Source organism: Prorops nasuta, unplaced genomic scaffold (genome assembly GCF_024137725.1).
Source record: "Prorops nasuta isolate Cenicafe-Biocafe unplaced genomic scaffold, Cenicafe_Pnas_1.2 PNAS00038, whole genome shotgun sequence".
In the NCBI taxonomy this organism is placed as follows: domain Eukaryota; kingdom Metazoa; phylum Arthropoda; class Insecta; order Hymenoptera; family Bethylidae; genus Prorops; species Prorops nasuta.
In genome coordinates, this window is record NW_027116835.1 from 1,349,817 (window position 1) to 1,369,060 (window position 19,244).

The 19,244-nt window shown below is 39.6% G+C and overlaps 1 protein-coding gene across 10 annotated transcripts; it reads left to right on the top strand.

Annotated features, from left to right (window-relative positions):
• The first annotated feature begins 301 nt into the window (after positions 1-301).
• LOC136783953 (uncharacterized) lies at positions 302-19,229 on the top strand. 10 transcript variants are annotated; one of them, XM_066744348.1, is made up of 4 exons: positions 5,206-5,877; positions 6,255-6,431; positions 7,832-8,220; positions 16,983-19,229. In XM_066744348.1, the coding sequence occupies exons 3-4, from the start codon at positions 8,030-8,032 to the stop codon at positions 17,305-17,307; spliced, it is 516 nt and encodes a 171-aa protein (XP_066600445.1). In that variant the 5' UTR covers positions 5,206-5,877; positions 6,255-6,431; positions 7,832-8,029; the 3' UTR covers positions 17,308-19,229. The 10 variants fall into 10 exon arrangements, with proteins under 10 accessions (XP_066600448.1, XP_066600455.1, XP_066600450.1 ...); XM_066744350.1 differs by having other exon boundaries at positions 5,206-5,707; XM_066744351.1 differs by lacking the exons at positions 5,206-5,877; positions 6,255-6,431 and adding an exon at positions 302-1,324.
• The last annotated feature ends 15 nt before the right edge of the window (positions 19,230-19,244 follow it).

Here is a 19,244-nt window from a genome sequence, read left to right on the forward strand (position 1 = left end):
AAGAAGTCTTCGTTATTCTAATCAGCAAAAAATTATGAATTTAGTCCAATATCTGTCTCTCCCTTTTATGGAATACAGTACTTTTAAGAAGAAATGAGAGAATGTTATAAAAACATTTGCAATGTGTTTGTCAGCAGTCGAAGGAAGGATGAAGCGTGTTTGGTGCGAGGCCGAGGGTCAGACCAAAAATGTGAGAGTAGAGTGACGGGAGGGGACGGGGTCATGCGGGTGGGACCGGCGCCACCGGCGGGATAAAAGGAGAGGGATGAAGTTGGTGAAGGGTGGGGGTGAACACGAGTAACGCAACACGGTTGCCAAGAGAGAGAGAGAGAGAGAGAGTAAAGCACCGTAGGTAGTAGTGGTGGTAGTGAACGTGAACCGTGAGTGAACGTGCCCAAAACTAAAAGTGCCAGTCGTGCACGAGCTCTTGAAGCGTGCGAGAGGCGTGAGCGCCCTCTAACTCTCCACTCGAGTTTGCACGAGTTTTCCCAAAACTCGTGCAATCCTTCAAACAAGTTGCCCCAGCTGAAAATTCGCGGCTGAACCATCTCTGAAAACCGGTTTCTTTCCAAGTTTCACAAAATTCGCTGTGTGCATCGAGCAAACAAGGGACTCTCGACTGGTTTTCACGTGCATTTTGACTCGACTCGGAACTTTACGCTTGGGATTCGGTGAAGTTTCTAAACTTCCAGGTCTGCCTGCTTAGCCATTTCAAGGCTAATTTCCCACGCACGTGTAACGTCCAGGCGATCGCAAAGCAAACCGGTTCGTACTTTGTTGAAATTTGACAGCTCGCGAGAGAGAGAGAGAGAGAGAGAGAGAGAGAGAGAGAGTGTACAGCGTCGACTCGTTGTGTGTGCCAAGTAAACAACTAAAAACTCTCTCCTCTTCGAGTCCGAGGTGCTGTGCCAAGTTGTCAATAGACTCTTTTTTTCTCGTTTCTTTCGCTCTTCCAACACAGTCCCGATCCAATCGAGCTTCGCTGGCCACGACGCTTTACTTTTGTTTCGTGATCTGTGCGGTCCGTGCAGCCTTTGTTTGGTTCGATGCTGTTTGCCCAAAGCAAAAGCGAGCGAACGAGCGACATGGAAGTGAGAAGCATGGCGTGCAACACGTGACGCGAAATTACGGATTGCGGCTGCTGGCGACGCTTGCGTACGAGTGACCTTTGACCTTAAACGACGATAGAGAGATTCCGCGTGAGAAACGGCTTCCCCGTCCGTACACCGCCAGGCGGGCCAGGAGGCTCTCGCACCATGAAGGATTCAACCATCGTCACTCACGCCGATGTGTACATCGAGGAAATTCCGAGCACGTCCGACGTGTGAGTTTATTTCATCTCTATTTCCCCCTCTAACGTATTTTATAAGAGACAATTGAGTTCGCTGAAAATTTCCTCGTAATATGGAGCAATAAAATATTGCGCTAGATTCTCCGTGTGGTCAAAAGTTTTCCTTTCGCCAATTTTTACGAATGAATCATCGATCGCTCGATCTAACATCTTATCCCTTGCAATGTGTCATCTCGAACTTGTTTCATTTTTATATTGTTCGTTCTGTCGCGTGCTTTTCTCATCAAAGTCTGCTATGTCTGTCCTATATTTATGACATTTGAACTGAATTCTTCAAAAGGTCTAATTACAACATTATTTTTGCATTCTGATTACCTCTGACAACTTACACCGTGATAAACCAAGTCCCGAATTTCATTAGCATTATCAAATGCCTTATCTATAATTGTAATAACGCGATGATAATGGGGAAGACTGATTTTTCCATCGTCTCATATTTATGTCAAGCTTAATCCAAATTGTTGATTTTGAAAATCAATTTGCTCATTGACGTGTATGTTTATTCGTAACTTGTAGGTGCGCACTTTTTTCTTCATTTCCGCGAGGAAAATGCTTCCTTTTCCTGTGAAACACTCCTAAGAAAAAATGCGCTAACTGTATGGACTATTTTTTTAATGTAAAAATTAGTCTTTTCTTAAGTTTATATTTATCTGCTTCAAGGTAAAATCTTAAAAAAAAAGAATGATCGACGCACGCGAGTTGATTACTTCTGGAAAACTTTTCTACTTATTTGTAAAAAAAAAACATTGTACAGAAAACCGAGGAGACACTCCTCAAATAAACAAACGAGAATCATTGGCACGCGTACAAACCGCCAGTCTCTTGATTTCTATATAATAAGAAAGAATTGTTGTTGTAATTTGATGAGGATGAGAGTAAACGAAAATTTGTAACTTGAGTCGTATCGCTTAACGTAAAATAATCGATTCTTTTGAGGTAAGAAATAAGAATAGTGTCGTTTCTCGGTTTCAGCTTCGGACCAGTGTGAAGTTAGCACCCCAAGTTTTAAAAATGGTGAAAAACCAAAGAGTTCTAGTAGCACGCGGACAAATTCTACAGTTCCTTGCTATTTTTCAAAAACCTAGAAAAAGATGATGTGCGGTGCCAAGTTCACATTCTCTAATATTCAAACGCTAATATCCTTTAAACTAAAAGTCCTATCGATAAAATCTATTAGACATAGTTCTAGAACTTTTTGGGGTGCCATCGGAACTCTAGTTAAAAATGGAAAATTAGAAGAAAAAAATGTTTTGTTTAATTTACGATTTTTAACTAGTTCTGATGGCACCCCAAAGAGTTCTATAAATATGTCTAATAGTTTTTATCGATAGGACTTTTAGCTCAATGGTTATAATTGTTTGAATTTTAGAGAAAGTGAAGCTGGCACCTCAAATCATCACTTTATAGTTTTTCGAGTTGAATCTGCTGAATTTTTTTGAATAATAGCAAGGAACTGTAGAACTTGTTGTCCGGGTGCTACTGGAACTCTTTGGTTTTTTACCATTTTTAAAATTTGGGGTGCCAACTTCACACTGGCCAGCTTCGGATTGCTAGAAGAAGAAAAGAGAGGGGAGGCGGGGAGGAAAGAGAAGAAGGGTCCCCCAGTTGTGGAGAAATACTGGCACACCGCACACGTGCTGACGTGCATCGGTGACTTCTCCGCGCTGTTTTGCACTCGTAGTTTCTTTGCACGAACGAAAAGCAGCCATTGTAATTTGTAAGGGAATACACCCGAGGAGCAGACGTCGCGTCAGCATGGAAGTTTGATTTTTTTCCTTGCTTACTCTCGTCGTGGGAAACCGGTTTCATATATATCTATATATGCCACGTTTACACGCACCGTTCAGAAAACAGCAGCAACGAGTCACGTATGTATATAGAGAAAGAAGAGGCTTTCGACAGGCTGCCAAATGCGAACGGAGGTTTTTCATCGAGCGCGCGATCGAAAATTTTCGAAGCTTCCAGTGTGTGAAAACGCATTGAACGCTTTCATGTCCGCTACTCCGCCGGTCAATATCCTGCAAATTTGCACGCCTTGCAATCATCATCTGTACCCTGCGTAATCCTATCCTTTATTTATTTCATCATTTATTATTGAAACACGTTTCAAGTTCGCTAACTCCCCATACAAATGCAATTAGAAGCATCACTCGACTCTCAAAGTGCGGATAAACACCACGTTAATTTATGCGCGGCTTGAACATCTGCACGCCAAAAAATTTTTGGCGCGGTATTTGAACGGACGCACCGCGCGTCTTTTCCACGTGCCGTGTACCCGCATGTTTATAAGCTAACTAAACTTTTTACTTATTTAAGAAATCTTCTTCCTGATGAATATTTATCGTTTCACACGCTTCTGCCAATTGCACGTTTATTATTATTCTCTTGCATGGAAAATCGTAGAATTCTTATTGAGAAACTATATTGTTAGGATCAAGTAGATGGAGTTGTGAATTCAGCCCTGAGATTAAATGTTTTTTTCGATCCCGTCTGGTGGCTCGATGATACAACGGTTTACATATGCAGGGCATTGCAAAAAGTAATGACTCGTATAGGTAATTGTGGGAAGAATCCACTGTTAGAGTTTTCAGGCCTTACCTCTGCAGGGTATTTGACAAAAAGGTAGAGACGTCTCTCGTGCGTGTACCGCTTAAAAGAGAGAAATATCGCCGTCGTATTTTTGTCATTGAGTGACATTCGCAGACGACTAATGCAGTGAAAAAAGAATGCTTCATACTAGTTGTTCATAGTCGGTGCAGCGAGTTTACAGCGGTACCCCCCCACGACGACAGCTGCGAACCATAATAATCCAGTTAGTCTTTGGTCATCAATCCCGAGCCCCCGACACAGTTACTGCGTGTAAATAGTAAAAACTCGGATTGCAGCAATCATCCTTGACTATTTCTTCGAAGCAGTACCCATATGCTAGAGTTTGCACAAAAAATTCCCCAAAAGAAACTGATTTCTTTTTCACGCGTTTTAAGATAAAAGAGGAATTTGATCAATTTTTCAATGGTACCCTGAGAAACTATTATAAAAACAGATGATTAATTTTGTATACAGCTGATAAGAGTATTTATTTTCCACACATTTATACATACACACTGTATAATCTCCGCGTATTTTCATCCGTCAGAAACAATAATTATAATTCTAGCTTAAGATGGCAAAGAGCGCGATACTTCCGGGTTTGTTGTACTTTGCTACTTGCAATGTTGCAGTTGTGCTTGCCAGTCGAGCGTCTTCTGTTTCCTGCCTGATGGCGAATTACATTCGTTCAACTCTCTCCCTCCCTCGCTCTCTTCTCATCGTCGAGACAATCCGATAATCTCCTTCCGCCCACTATCATTTTCTGCACTCGATATCTTTATTATCTCCTATGTACCGTATACTAATCTTAGCTATATATATATATATATATATATATTGAAGAAACGTTGATATTGTATAATAAAAAAAAGCGTATATATATATAGTGTCTAAAAATTGATGAAAATAATTTATTAAAAAATTAACATTAAAAATTGTTCATCTATACTATTTTTACGTGGCTTTTATTCAAGAATTCTAATGAACAAACATTGATAAAATATTAGAGTTGGCATATTTTCGTAGATTATCGTCCATTGACTCGAGTTATTGACAAGTACCACGCGACAGTATAATAGAGTTTACGCGCTGGTCGTTGGACGAGCGTGTATAATCCTGACGCAATTCAAGTGCAGTAGAAGCGACGCCACGCGAGTCGCTAGGAACTAGCGTTATACAACTGTATATGTATACGAGAAACATGAGTGGGGGGGGGGGGGGGGGGGAGTGGAGCAAGAAGAAAGTGGCACTACTGGGCACTAGCAAGCAGGGCAGTCAGAGTCAGTAGTGGCACATTGGCACATGCCTCGGGCCAGTAGCTCAACTTCATCATTTTATTTGGTTTGGCACTTTGGCTTTGCGCAGTAATTCCAGTACCGTACTTCTCCTACTTTTCAGCTTCTCCCTCTCGAGAGAATATCGCGTAGCACCATCCAGTTGATTCAGTACCGACCGATGACAGGAACAAGCTGCAGTCTCTGCACAGGCCAAGCAACAATCAGTTGCAAACTTCCTACCAGCCGAATCGCTACCAAGCGCTCTAACGTGTCTCCATTCAGTTTCTCCAGAGATTCTTCATTTTTAAACACGAGTGATTTTATATTTTAAAATAATCAAATTCTCACTTGATATTCGATTGAATTTTTCCTCGTCAGTCCACGGAGGAATTTCTACAATTCTATTCGAGGAGTTTCGTGATCGACGATATAATCTCACGCGGCTGGTTCGATTGAAAATTCTATGGAAGAGTTTATTGGAAAGCGATTGGTGAGTCGGATACGCGTTGAGAATAAATTTTTCAGAAATTCACTGCGTTAGACTGTCAGAACTGTGTGTAAAGCCTTGTTGTAGCTGGGCGATCAGGTGAGATCGTGTGATTGAGCAAGGTGCGCGCGTCTATACGCCATGAAAAGGTCTCTGCAAGGTTATTATAGAAAGTATGGATCTTATATATACGAGGATTATTCAGTAATATGTCTATATATATTTTAAGGTACATACACCCTTTGTCCCATTTTCCATTCATTCTCACACGTCCGCCAGTTCAAATCTTACCTGCTTGTACAATTCCAGATAGATTATTCACAGTGAGTCACTTCTTAATAGTTGCATCACGAATTAACCTTTATTCCAAACCTGTGCATGATTTAACATTTCTTCATTCGTAAGTTTTGTTTTTTTTTTCTTTTTCTTTTTATTACATATGAACTTTATATTAAAAGTTAAAACTGGAAGTGTAACTGGTTTTTGAATGTTGTTTTTGAATGTGTGGTTTTTGGTAAGATGAATTCTGAAGATAGTCTTGATGTTTAAGGTTCACGGGAGTTGACATCGCGTCCTAGAAAACTTGTGACTCGAGTAAACTAGACTGAACAGTGGGGGTTCGTCAGGCTCGTGGCTTTTATGTATCGCAACCATTCGAATAGCGAGTTCGGCGACTCGAGCGAGTAGTTTGTTTCTCTTTCACACGCGTCAACTGCTTGAAATCAAGGTAGTAAACAAAAGTTCTTACAATGCTGCATATTCCATAAATGCTCGTGATATTTTACCTATAGTTTTGTATTTAATATGAATAGTTGTATGTGTGCATGGGGTGCTTCGCTACATATAAAGCCGGAAGTGCCGAAATTACAGAGCGCGTGAAGTGACGCGCCTGGCTTGCGGTAAATAGTGGGTGGAACAGCTTTCGACTGTCAATCACGTCGTGTTCCTCTCACCAGCCGCCGCGCGCGCGTAGCATGCCACTCCACGCGCCGTTTAGTACCAGCCTTAATACGCCCCTGAGCGTGGACATAAAATTCATTTACCTTCGTAATTAGTAAAAATATTAATTTTTTGCATAGAACCTTTTCGGATCCGATTAAAAAATGCTTTCAGAAAAGTCTTGTCAACGTGATACGCATCATTTATATTTACTAAGCCGAACCAACTTTCGCGTCCAAGTTCTGGGAAGAATCGAGTAAAACTCCGCATGTACTATAGTGTTCTGTGCTATTATCTTTTACTTTTCCCCTTTTTCGCTTTCTTTCCTTGCCAACCGTCTCCTATTTCTCCCATGCAGCTTGGAACGAAACTCTTGTGAATTCTCGCAGCTGGATTATTTTTTATAGAAACTAATAAATTTTCCAGGCTTCCCGCTTATCTACCCATCCCCACTTCCAGCATTAAAACTCCATTCAAGTGTAATTCGCAATTGAAACATCTCGATTTTACCCTCAGACTGGATGATCGAATCTTTTTAAAATTTATAATAATATTGTCACAAAATTATTAAGTATATTTATTCTTAGAGGATGGCTCAGTGACTCTGATCGTCTGCAATGCTTTGCTTATTTCTAATGGCAATAAAATCAATCGATTTAATTTCAACGCTCCAAATATATAACATTACGATAGAAATTATAAGAGATATAAATTTTTATTGTTCGTCTTTGTAGTTAATCTTAAAATAGCAACTTTCGAAAGCAGTACATTAAAGTATCGCTTACACAATGAGTTTACGAGATAATTGGAATTGAGAGATTATAAGCAGGCGAGCGAATTCGCGTGTGTATGTACAGAAGTCGTACATCGTGCATATTCGCCGTACCACATCAGTCAAACTCATGCAAGCTTTGTGTACAATTAAAAAAAAAAAAAACATCTTGTTAATGTCTGGTTTAAGTAGTACAATATATATTTATACAAGATTTTTCGAGAAGCTTAAAAAACAATATAGTTACATGGACTACGGAAGAACTTGAATTTTCATTTGAAAAAAGTCCAATGACCTTGTGGCAAAAAATAATTTCTATCGCAATTTTTTAATTCTCGTTAGAAATCTGCAAGATTTTGCAGATTGTCAGAGTGACTGGTCCAGCAGACTGTATAATAAATATCGTTTAAATTTAGGAATCACACAACGCTCGCACAGCGTAATCGTAACCTAGCTGTTGACGATCGTTCGTGCGTAATATTGCTGGTCGATCAACGTTTAAAATTTGGCTATTGGATCGACACGTGGCGGTCATCCGGGGCAGCGCCAAGTATCACGAGTGAAACTCTGAGGGGGGAGGGGGAGGAAGGAGGCCACGAGACAATCGAGGAAAAATGTTCTCGCGATCGAAGAGCAGCCAGGACCGTTATGGTTTTGGCAAGTCCAGGAAAAAAGATGGTACAGGCACGAAAAAGGAGTACATTAATTCATGGATTCTGCTGAGACAAGTAAAGAAAGACCGTCATCGTCGTAGAGAGGACAGAGGCAAGAGACGCTTTGACGATGAAAGTGGCCATAGCGCAGGGTGAGTCTTATTTCATCGGCTAACCTCATGCATTTCTTTCACCGGTCATTTCTTTCCCTCTTTCACCAGAAAGCTGCCACGCTTTTTACACTTGGCGCACTTTTCATACGAACGAGACCAGCCGGGAACTCGATTTGTACAACGGACAAAGACTTTCTATGCTAAAAGTCTAGAGAGTCCTGCTGAAATGAACCAACCGAGTGTTATACATATGTATATGCTATCTACGCGCGTACATCAATATCGTTTTCCAACCATTTAATTCCTCAGTGAAACTTGCGCGATAAATTTGAACCATCCGAAAAGAGTCGAGGCAATTTCACCAGGCTCCTCTCGGAACTGGATCGACGCTACGCGCAGATTGTGTTCTGCAAATCCCAGTAAATGCATACTTAACCTCGACCCCCCTTCGGTTTATGACTGCAATTGCTTTAATACAATTTGCACGACAGTGATCGACCCATTTCTTACAGTTAGATTCTGCTAAACGATTGTCTCGTTTGGAAAAGTACAATTTACATGTTTCAAAATTAAATCCAAATTCAAGTCTGTAATTATACACTTATTTATAATATTAATCAATTAATTTGCTCGTTCTTGCTGAATTTTATTTATGCGACAAAAAGCCACGGCGATAAACACTTATTTTGTTTGAAAATTTTAAGTTGGAACTCCAATCGTCGATTCAGGGAAAGAGGGGAAAGGTGGTGGAATATTTGGGAATAATTTAAGCTGCTCTATTTGTGGATTGGACTTGGGACCGTTTTCTGGGTCCAAATTCCCATCTCTAGCTTATCCGAAAAATTCTCTTTCCGGTTTATAAGAGCAATTGCTTCAAGAAAATTTACACGAGAGCGCGATCGACCCATTTCTATAAAATCCATTCCATTCGCGATCTTCTCGTTTGGAAAATCCACATCCATTTAATCACTTCTCCAATATACGAATAAATTAACTTGTAAATTCAATAGAATTTGATAAAAATTCGACGAGCATTGATCTCGCTTAAAAATTTAACAGAATATACCAAAATGGAAATTTTTAAGAGAAGAGGATGTAGTTAATAATTAATCAAATAAGTTATTCATCGATTGGAAGTGGGGCCTGGGACCGTTGTCCGGGCCCAAAAACTCTCATCTCTGCCTACGCAAAGTCCCCTTCACCCTTCAAGGTGGCCATTCGCGCTGGTATCCGTGAGAGGAGAGAAGGCTCTTTCCTATTCTCGTGTTAGTGCCAATGTTTCTTCATTTTTCGTGGAAATCTTGGCGTGTCTTAGTGTTTCTTCAGCATCGTCAATACTGGCGTTCGTTTATTCGCTACGGCGAAACCGACTGCTTTTATTGTGTGTTGGTCTCTACGGTCGAGCGATGGCTGTGTAGCGACGCTGTGTTCGCTTCGATGCTTGAACTCTGAGGGTATTGTACGTGTATCTGTATATGTGTATGTGTGTGAGAGAGCGAGCAAGAGAGGGAGGGAAAGAGAGTCGAGTTTCGTGGCGATGTATCGCGTCGCAGTTTCGATCCCAGTCGATCGCGATCCCCGAGCGAATCCCAGCACGCGGCGGCTCGATCGCTTTGTGCTTGTCCAGCTTGTCTGCTCTCCAGGAGTTGGCCTCGACGGATATGAAGCTAAGAAATCCCCTCCCCCAACGTGGAACTTACAAGTGAGTTTCTTTCCACACCTGCGACATATTTTCAAGGTTAAACGTGCCCTTACCACTCGTACACTGAAATTTACCACTGACGTATTGTACCGAACCATTTGGATCGATTCGAAAACATTCAGTTTTCCTACGCTCTATATATGAATATATATATATATATATATATATATATATATATGCTTCCTAAAATATTAATTGAATTTTTGTGTCATCGATATTAGCCATCCTCGAGTTTCCCCTCTATGTAGTTTCAATCGTATCACACTGCACGGAGAATAAAAAATTACAGAGATTTTATTTCCTTTCAATTTGACAGTTCCTGCGCGTCGATTGGTTAAGACGGGATGGGACACATTATATTGGATAAATTAGAGGGAGAATTATAAAGAGTGGCATTGAGGGTGTTAAGTAAGGATGAATGTAAGTGAATTTGGTTGATCAGAAAGTGAATTAGTTTAATAACACGAGAGCGTACTCTTGTAAACTTCGGGACGTCAGTTTCTAGGTTAAGCGTCCTTTCAGCGTCCCTTCCAGGACTCCAGATGCCCCGGGCTCCCTACTACGTCCATTTCTTGCGTCTCTTTGGGAATTCGCAGAATCAATTGTTGTTTAATAAAATAAGACCGTCCCTTGAAGCTTCGATCACTGCAGTTTTTAAGTCGAGCATCCTTTCAAAGTTCCATTCTGATCGCGACCCTCCCCCCTCCTCTCCTCACTCGCTTCTCTCTCAAACCTCTTCGGAATTTCAAAGAGATAATTAATTCAATAAAACGAAGATATTTGCACGAAACGCTTCAAATTTTATTATTTTTACCGAGGCTAAAATTTAAACAAACAATAATTTTTTAAACCGTACAGGAGTTGTATCAATTAGTCTCATATAAAAGTCACATTACGTTAACATCAGTAACGACTGTTTCAAATAAAAATATTTCTATGAAACGGTTATTTGCATTATCTGGTAGAAATAGACACGAACATTTTAGGAAGATCAATCGAGAGATTTTCGAGTTAACCAATTTGCACGACAAACGCATATATGCAGGGATTTTTCCTGGTAATTAGCAAGAAACCGCAGATATTCGTTCGAATGATGCAAGTGGCTCAGAGTCGAGCGTAGCAAAAAGCGTCCTTTCCAATTCTTCCTTGCACTCCTCCGGGACTCGACAGAGTCGCGCAGGTAACCGAAATGTGGATCGGCATGGTAGGCACCGCTCGAGGAATCTTAACTTCCTTTCCGATCGATAAATCTAATTCGAAACTCTGTTGTTTCTCTTTGTTCTCCGTTTAATCCACCTCAAGGTCATTGTCCATATAACGAACGGCCTTGAAAAAACAGAGTTTCACGTGTATATGGGAGTTTGGATGATCTCGGATCGACTCTGGATGGTATTATACGCTTTGCAAATAACCGTAACGCGACTATTAATACGCGGCGTGATTGTTCCTCTATCCGTTGTTAGTCGGTATCACCAAGGCCAACAGCAGGGATCATGCTGATTATTGATAATTTGTGTGGCGGGAACACGGGACTGACGGACCGTACGTGTCCGGTTAAACGTCATCCAATCACTCTCCACATCACCTGCCACTTTACGTTAATCGTTCTCCCTTATGAATCCGCTACCAAGAACTAGATCCAAATAAAAGTAGACCGAACGGAATTTTTTAGCATTTAAAAAAAATAACTCGTTCCACTTCACTCTCCTCTCATTGTCCACTTTTAATGGATCACGACTCTCGATATTCCAAGAGTAATTACCGTCGAAATCGTTATACGACTAATTGCACAGTCCAGTTTTACTATTAAACGATTCAGCGTACAATTGCTATTAAGTGGAGAACAATAGGATAGGTCTTTGACCTCTTGGAACTAAATCAACAAGATCTCGCTCAAATTACGCTGGAGCGTGCGACTTATGAAGCGGTGTATCTGCTATCGATCGATGATAGTGGATCGTTTGGATAGTCGAAAAATAGATACATTTCTCGAGATTTTTCGGATCATTTGCGTATAATTGAAACATTAATGATTACTCTGGATCGTGAATAGGTTCGTCGGTGATAATTAAGAATCTTCGCGCAAAAATATTTAATTCAGCTCGTTATATTTTTTACGAGGTAATGCGAGTATGATTCAATTGGATCTCGCCTAATGCAGCAGGGAGCTCTATACCGTCTTGGTCAAAGGGGTCAAAAAATTAATTATACTTATACTTTCAAGTGTCGTAAGTTTCGTCTAACGCAAGTCGCTGAACTCACCGGGCAAGCTCGGGAAAATCTCTTGCAGCAGCCGAGTGGTACAGAAACTGAGACGCACTCTCCAGCCAGCAGGACCGTACAAACGTTAGTGTTCCTTTCCCGTAGCTTCCAATAAAGTTTCGCACAACTGCTCAAATGTACGAGCGCTTGATTACCACGTAAGGCTGAGTTACGAACTTCGGCAAGAAAAATTGGACCTATTTTAATCGAAAGAAATTTGATAGATTTTTCTTTAGATTTCAAGTAGACAGCGTTTTTTCGGGGGGAATTGGTACGGCCCTGCCTCCACGTGAAAACCTACCAAGGGTGGGAGAACTGTTTTAGGGGTTAGGAAGATAGAAGGAGCAGAAAAGCAGAACAGTTTAACACCGACCGCCACCAAGCGTACAACGCCCGAAGCCTGTACTTTTTGCTCTCGACGATCACTTCTCACGAGTTCATCGTGCGAATAACATTACCCGGGAGACTTGTTTAACGAATTTTACTAAAAGTTTCACATCCAATCCAACGTAGAAATCCAACAGCTTCGACTATTCAACTGTGAAAGCTCGATTGTTAAGTCCTTTTCGAACGTTTATCCATGCGCAATTTTATACGAAACCTGTGCTTATCGCGTTTGATCGAGGAATATATATATACGTGTGTAAGTGTCTTGAACACGTGGAAGCTCTTTATCGAATTAAAAATAATCGCAAGATCAGTGAAGCAAATGATTTTTCGACACTCGCAATTAAGCAGTATTATTTTGATCAAGACGTGAAAATGAAGATTTTTGTGGAGAAAAGTTGAATCGCGTGTATGAAGAAGAAGCGAGGAAGGATGCGTGACGCCCAGCGGATTTCTGCTGGTTTGCTACGATTATAATTCTCACGCAACAGGCGTACCGTACTTTTTTTACCGTTCCGGTTACTAAAACTGTTGTCAAACATACAAAGCTGACCAGAAAAAGTCGTAAAAACGCTATACGATTGTAGTAGTTTGTACAGAATAAAACAGAGAACTAACAAAAGACTGACGGGGTTAGGTTAGACCAGACTGACTTTATCTCCCCACCCGATCGCATTCTGAGAAATTAATGTCAACAGTTCCGTTAGATCATTCCAAAAATTTCCAGAAATTTTTCAGGTTTTTCTCCTTTGCGCCCAGTGTGAAAAACCTGTTTGATTCTGATCGTGCTGTGAACGAAGATTGCTTCGTATCAGATTGTATCGGGTGGCTATATTGCGGTTATTCGAGATAGTGGACACTCTTAAACATGTACATTGTGCATTATTATTTTTTTGCATATATTAGTTTCTCTTACTATTTGACGCGAGATTACCGAGAAGCTCCTGATAATATTGATTTTCAGGATCGTGCGGAGAGAAAAATGGGGAAAGCGGAAGAGGTTAGGGCGATACTTTAGCGAGCCCCAATCCCCAAACGCATCCTGGCATCTTGGATGGATATAGTGAAGAACAGCTGCACCCTCGGTCCCTTCTGCGGATCAATGCAATCCTCCGTAGTACTCTGTACCAAAACGCGTGCTGCTGCCCATTGTTGCTGCATTACTAACCACCCTTGCCATTTCGCCAAGCGTGCCTTATTTTTCTCCCCACGCGACCTCCCCAATAGTTCTTCCACAAAGAGAAACAAAGTTGCTTGAAAATCGTGTTTACACTCTTCGCTGAACACGCGCCGCGTCCCAAGTGTGTCCGATACTGTTCATACAATAATTTTACAGTGATATTTCTAATAATTATTACTAAAACAAACTGTTTGCATTTGCGAATCGTTGAAGCGCGCATAAAGGATGAATAAACAGTTGCATAATATTCCACGCGTAAGAAATATCTGTTTAAGGCACAGCGGCCGCGTGCGCTCCTTAAAAGCCCCTTCCTCATTGCTCGCTGCTAATGGAGAGCAATAAATGTCAACTACAAGACGTGTGTCCGATAGAATGCTAAATTAAAATCAACTGCTCCAATGATAAAATTAAACTATCTCAATTACAACCGAAATTTGTAAGAAGGATGAATTTGTTCTTCTCGTTATCTCTGCGTGATCATCCCAGTATCTTGTCAATATCAAAACGTTGCATAGTCACCGAGCCCACTAAGACTTTTCACGCATGATCGAATATAAATATAGAACTAAACGAGGTGAACAATTTGAAATCTCACGTCAGAGTTTGGGTATCGAAACTTCATGTTTGTATATCAGTAACCAAGAGAGATATCAGCTTTTTGTATGAGACCTTACAAAAGTTGTTTGTCGTTAACATTCTTAAAGGTTCTTTGCAAAATATTGATATCTCTTCTGGTTACCGAAATAAATCGTGTTTTAAGAAAATGCTTTCCACGAGAATTAAGGTGTTTACTCTGTATCAAGAATAAATGATCCGGAAGAGCAGTGTCTCGTGAATTCGATCAGTATTCGTGCTACGGTAATACAGAGACAATTGCGTGAATATTAAACGAGTGAATTATCGATATATTGGTCTTATCGAGCTTTTTATTGAGCGAGAATGTCGCGACAAGGAGAAGAACCGATGACTCGATCTTCTTTTCTGAGGTGTGGAGTGTGGGGGGGGGGGGGGGGGTTGGCATCGAGCAGCGGGGACCACCCAACAGTATATAATTCTCGAAACTCTCACAGCGCCGAATATGCAAATATTCGAGTATAACAGTTACTCGAAAAGCGCAGACTCATCTTTGTTAGTTCTGTAGATCATATTACAGTCTCATCGTCTCTGGAAATTTCTGATAGAAGAGCTTCTACGTGTTGTTATGTTGTGAGAAAGTCGGGTTTAACGGAAGCAGAGTTCCAAGTATCTCTTCTTTTAGAAATTCCTCGGTAAATGTTGTCAGAAGTGTCGAGCAGATTTTTACGTTGGATCTACGCGTTTGACGATTTTCAGATTGCCTCCTCCTGTAATTCCTGACAATATAAGGATGCTGGTCTGGAAGAAAGCGCAACGACAAATTGTTTAACTATTTGTTTCCGCGGAGAAATGACGAGACTTTGAAACGAGAGTGAAGAGTTGTGTTTGTTTACGAAAAATGGGCGTCCGAGAAGTTTCCGAGCAGATGTCGACGTATTATTCGACTCTGACACAAGAGGAGAGGAGGAGAATGCACCCTTGGAGAAAAGCCAAGTGGTACGTGCGTTTACCTGAAATCGTACGAGCCAACAACAATACAATTTTTCTTCCTTCCAATAACTCACAACTAACTTAGCAATTACCCGTATTTCCATTACAACAGCTCCCCGTGTCCCTTCCTTCGATTTATGAGCCGTTCAAGAAAATTCTGCCTCCTATGGACCGATTCGTTAATGTGCGATTTCTACGACACGTTCGATTACGAACGGACCTTGAATTTTTCTCTCGGCTTGCTCCTTCAATACCTACCGTAGTCACGTTGCTTGGCTGAGATCGAATGACACATGGAGGAATCGCTCTAGTGCATGTTAAATAAACCACGCCTATTCAGGGTGTATACTTTACAAATAAAATTCTCCTCAGGTACATGGACGCAAAAATTCATTTATCTCTCATAGTTAGAAAGTCCAACCTGGGGCGATAATTAAAGTATTACTCTACATAGGGTGGTCAGTAAGTTCAACTACGACTAAGCGTCTTAAAAATCATGCACCTTTGAAAGAAGAAAATCCTACTTACATTTATTCTTTGAAAAGATTTATATCACACCGGTACAATGAATTTAGTCATAGAGGTCTTTATGACAGTTATGCGACGGTCAACTTTTTTTCCACTGCAACCTCTTTCTTATTGCATATTCGTATAGGGTTTGTGTCAAGAACTTTCTAAAGCATTGATAAATGTATTATTTCATCCGAACGTTCGACATATTTCAATTTTAGAGTATAAGTAGGCGAGCGCACTTTTGCGTGTTGCGCATAGATGTCGTGCACGCTATACTTCTGTCAAACTAACATTTATATGTAACTTTAAATGGAAATATCTGATTAATAAGTTTACGAAATAATAAATTCACTAATGCTTTAAAAAACTTGTAAGATCAACTATACGAAAATATGCGATAAAGAACAGGGACTGCGTTTAAAAAAAATAGGTTACTTCATAACGCCATCTAGAACCGAATGCTTAATGCACAACAACCCCCGGTCTGATAAGGACTAAGGCCCATTGTATACTGTGCTAACTTGATTTGTGGGCATTTCAGCTAAATTCACTCCGTATTTCTCTGACCTATAAGGCCTATATCAGAAACAAAAGGGAATTGCTGCAGAGGTATAGGCCAAAAAAGTAAACGGAGTAAATTTATCTGAAATGCCAATGAATCAATTTGGTATAGTGTATGATCTCGAATTAAATGTCTTGTGTCCAACATAATAAGGAAATTTTTGAAAATGACAAATAGTGACTGACAGTGTTTCAAATTTTTTACTTGTTATGTTGTACATGAGATACCTGATTTGTGATTGCACAACGGGTTTAATAGATTTTTTGAAGAGGGAAATGTATGCATGACCAGCAGAGATACAAAATTTTGCATTTTAACAGTCAACGCACATTCACATACGCCACGTAAATGCATGTATGTGCCTACCCCCCTCCATTCGACTTATTGACTGTTAAAGAGCAGAATATGGCATCCCTGATGACCGATATGAACCGTGACTTACTTCTCTCTAAAACGTGCATTTCCAAAATATTCAGTAGTAACCGCACTTTTTGACCATCCTACATATGCACGGGTGTCATATTTATATTTATTTCACACATAACAAAATTCATGTAATAATGTGTGTATGTTTTAATGATTTAAAACACTCGTTTATTTATATTAATGAGGGTAAAATTAATTTTCAGTGTAATGTTGTCGAGTGACTCCCCACCTCCGATGACGACATCGTTGGCACCAGTGGGGTTTGACATGCCGGACGAGGCACGACCTGGAAAAATAACACCGACCAAACCATTGGGAGATTCGGAGGTGATCGAGGAAGCCGTGCCAATCACGAAGAAAAAATTGCCGTCGCCAGAGCCACAACCAAAAGTTCACAGGAACGGCCTGGACGTTGATCACGACGTCTCCAGCACGAAGAAGCTTCACCAGGACGATGAGGAAAACGATCGCTGCATTGTCGACTGCGTTTACTATGTCCAAAGATGCTGCGAGTGTACGATCGTATGAACGATCCTTATACGATAGAAACTCTTTCGCGCGGACAATGTGCCTTTCCAAACTGCCGAAAGTGCAGATAACCTTAAAATTCCGGAAACTCGAGCGCGTCAATGCATCAGCGTTGACTAATTTTTATACAGATTGTAAAATCTATCACGTATGTACAAAATTCCTGGGGAGCGCTGGTATATCGCTTTGTACCTCTCCCCATTCAACGATCGTGCAACAGCCAATTCGTTAATATGTGCAATCGACTCAAGTGGACAATGCACAATTTTTATACGAGAAAACGCATTCGCAGGAATAAACTATTTTTGTACAGCTGTGATTAGAGAGGCTCTATTTTAATAAGCCATTTACCAGACTTCGATCCATTCCAGTGGATCGATCCGAATCCAAGTGGCGGATCAGCCAACTACGAATTTATATAAAATAGCCTGAATTGTTGGAAATTCTTTTTCTCGATAGCAAAACGCTTCCTGAACAAGTTTTAGTACTATTGTCCATATAGAATTCGAACTATCCAATTACGTTTTCAGTAGATTAAACTGTTTTATTATTATTATTACACTTTATTTACAATAGAATTTTCCAAGACTTTTGCCAAATGGCAGCTATAGCAAGCTTGTTCATTGATAAACTTGCTGTTTGTGACATTCACAGTGCGGATAATATCCTGAACATATTTATAAAAAAAAAAGGGAATGCTAGGTACATTGATTTCTTTAGTCCTTTCTTTTCAAATATTATATGAAAGCTGTCTCTAATCCTGGTAGCTTGGAAACTGAGTTTGTGATATGAAAAGGCAGGTTTATGAAAAATTGCTCTAGACCCTTCCATTTTCCAATAAGTTAACAAATGTTACTCATTAGTTTTAATATATTATGTATAATTACATATTAAAGATTTATAGAGTATTATGCCACTGCCAGGCAATATCATGTGAGGCCTTTCCAGTAGAGTCATTATGTATTAAGGAGTTTTCTGTGACTTTAGATTTTTGTACAACAGATGTAATATTGTGCAACAATATTGGCATAGGGAAAACATTGCATTTATATAATATAAATAGCATGTCAAACGATAATAAATATATTTTTAAAAAATAAAACATGAATTGAACAAGAAATAAAATGTTGTCATTCAAGTCTACATTTGTAGCAACATAAGCAAAATTAACCAGTGCCATACAGAAATATCTCATTACTCCATTAGTAGTTTTACCCAAAGTATAACAATGAATTTCTCTAAATGTTTAAATTATTTATTGCTTGTATTATTATTCACGTTTGTTGGGATATACTATATAAAAGTCTTCTCTATCATTAGCGTGATAATTAATTTTGTATAATAAAAATGCATAAATTATTTAAGATGTTTTTTCAATGAAATAAACACAGGCCGTATGTTATGATTGTATTTTCATGTATTAAAAGATCTTGACTAGATAATATCTCTAACGGTATACAATACATGGCTTATGGTACAGTTCATCCTACAGTTATAATCTTCTAATTACAGTAATATCACTATTATCGAAATACCAATTGTAAGAATATTCAATTTGGTTTTACTTTTTCTTTTAAAAAAATTTGTATGGCATTCGATAATTGACATTTTACTGTATAACATAGCTTTCTAATAATGTAGAAAATGAAAGCACTGCACAATAAAATATCGACATATTGCCAAAAAGCAATAAATTATTCAAATAAGTACGCCCGATTTTGAAATGATAAACAATGCGGGATACGAAGAATATCAGAATTCATAGTAAATAATTGTAAATTACAACATAAACATAGTATTTGATTGCAACTGCTAAAGTAGGGTTGTTTGTGATCAATAATGTCTTTAAAAATCTATAAATGCTCCTTTTTGATCATTCATTTTATACAAATAATAAAAAAGAAATGTTAATTAAACTTTAATATTTTTTTTATTCA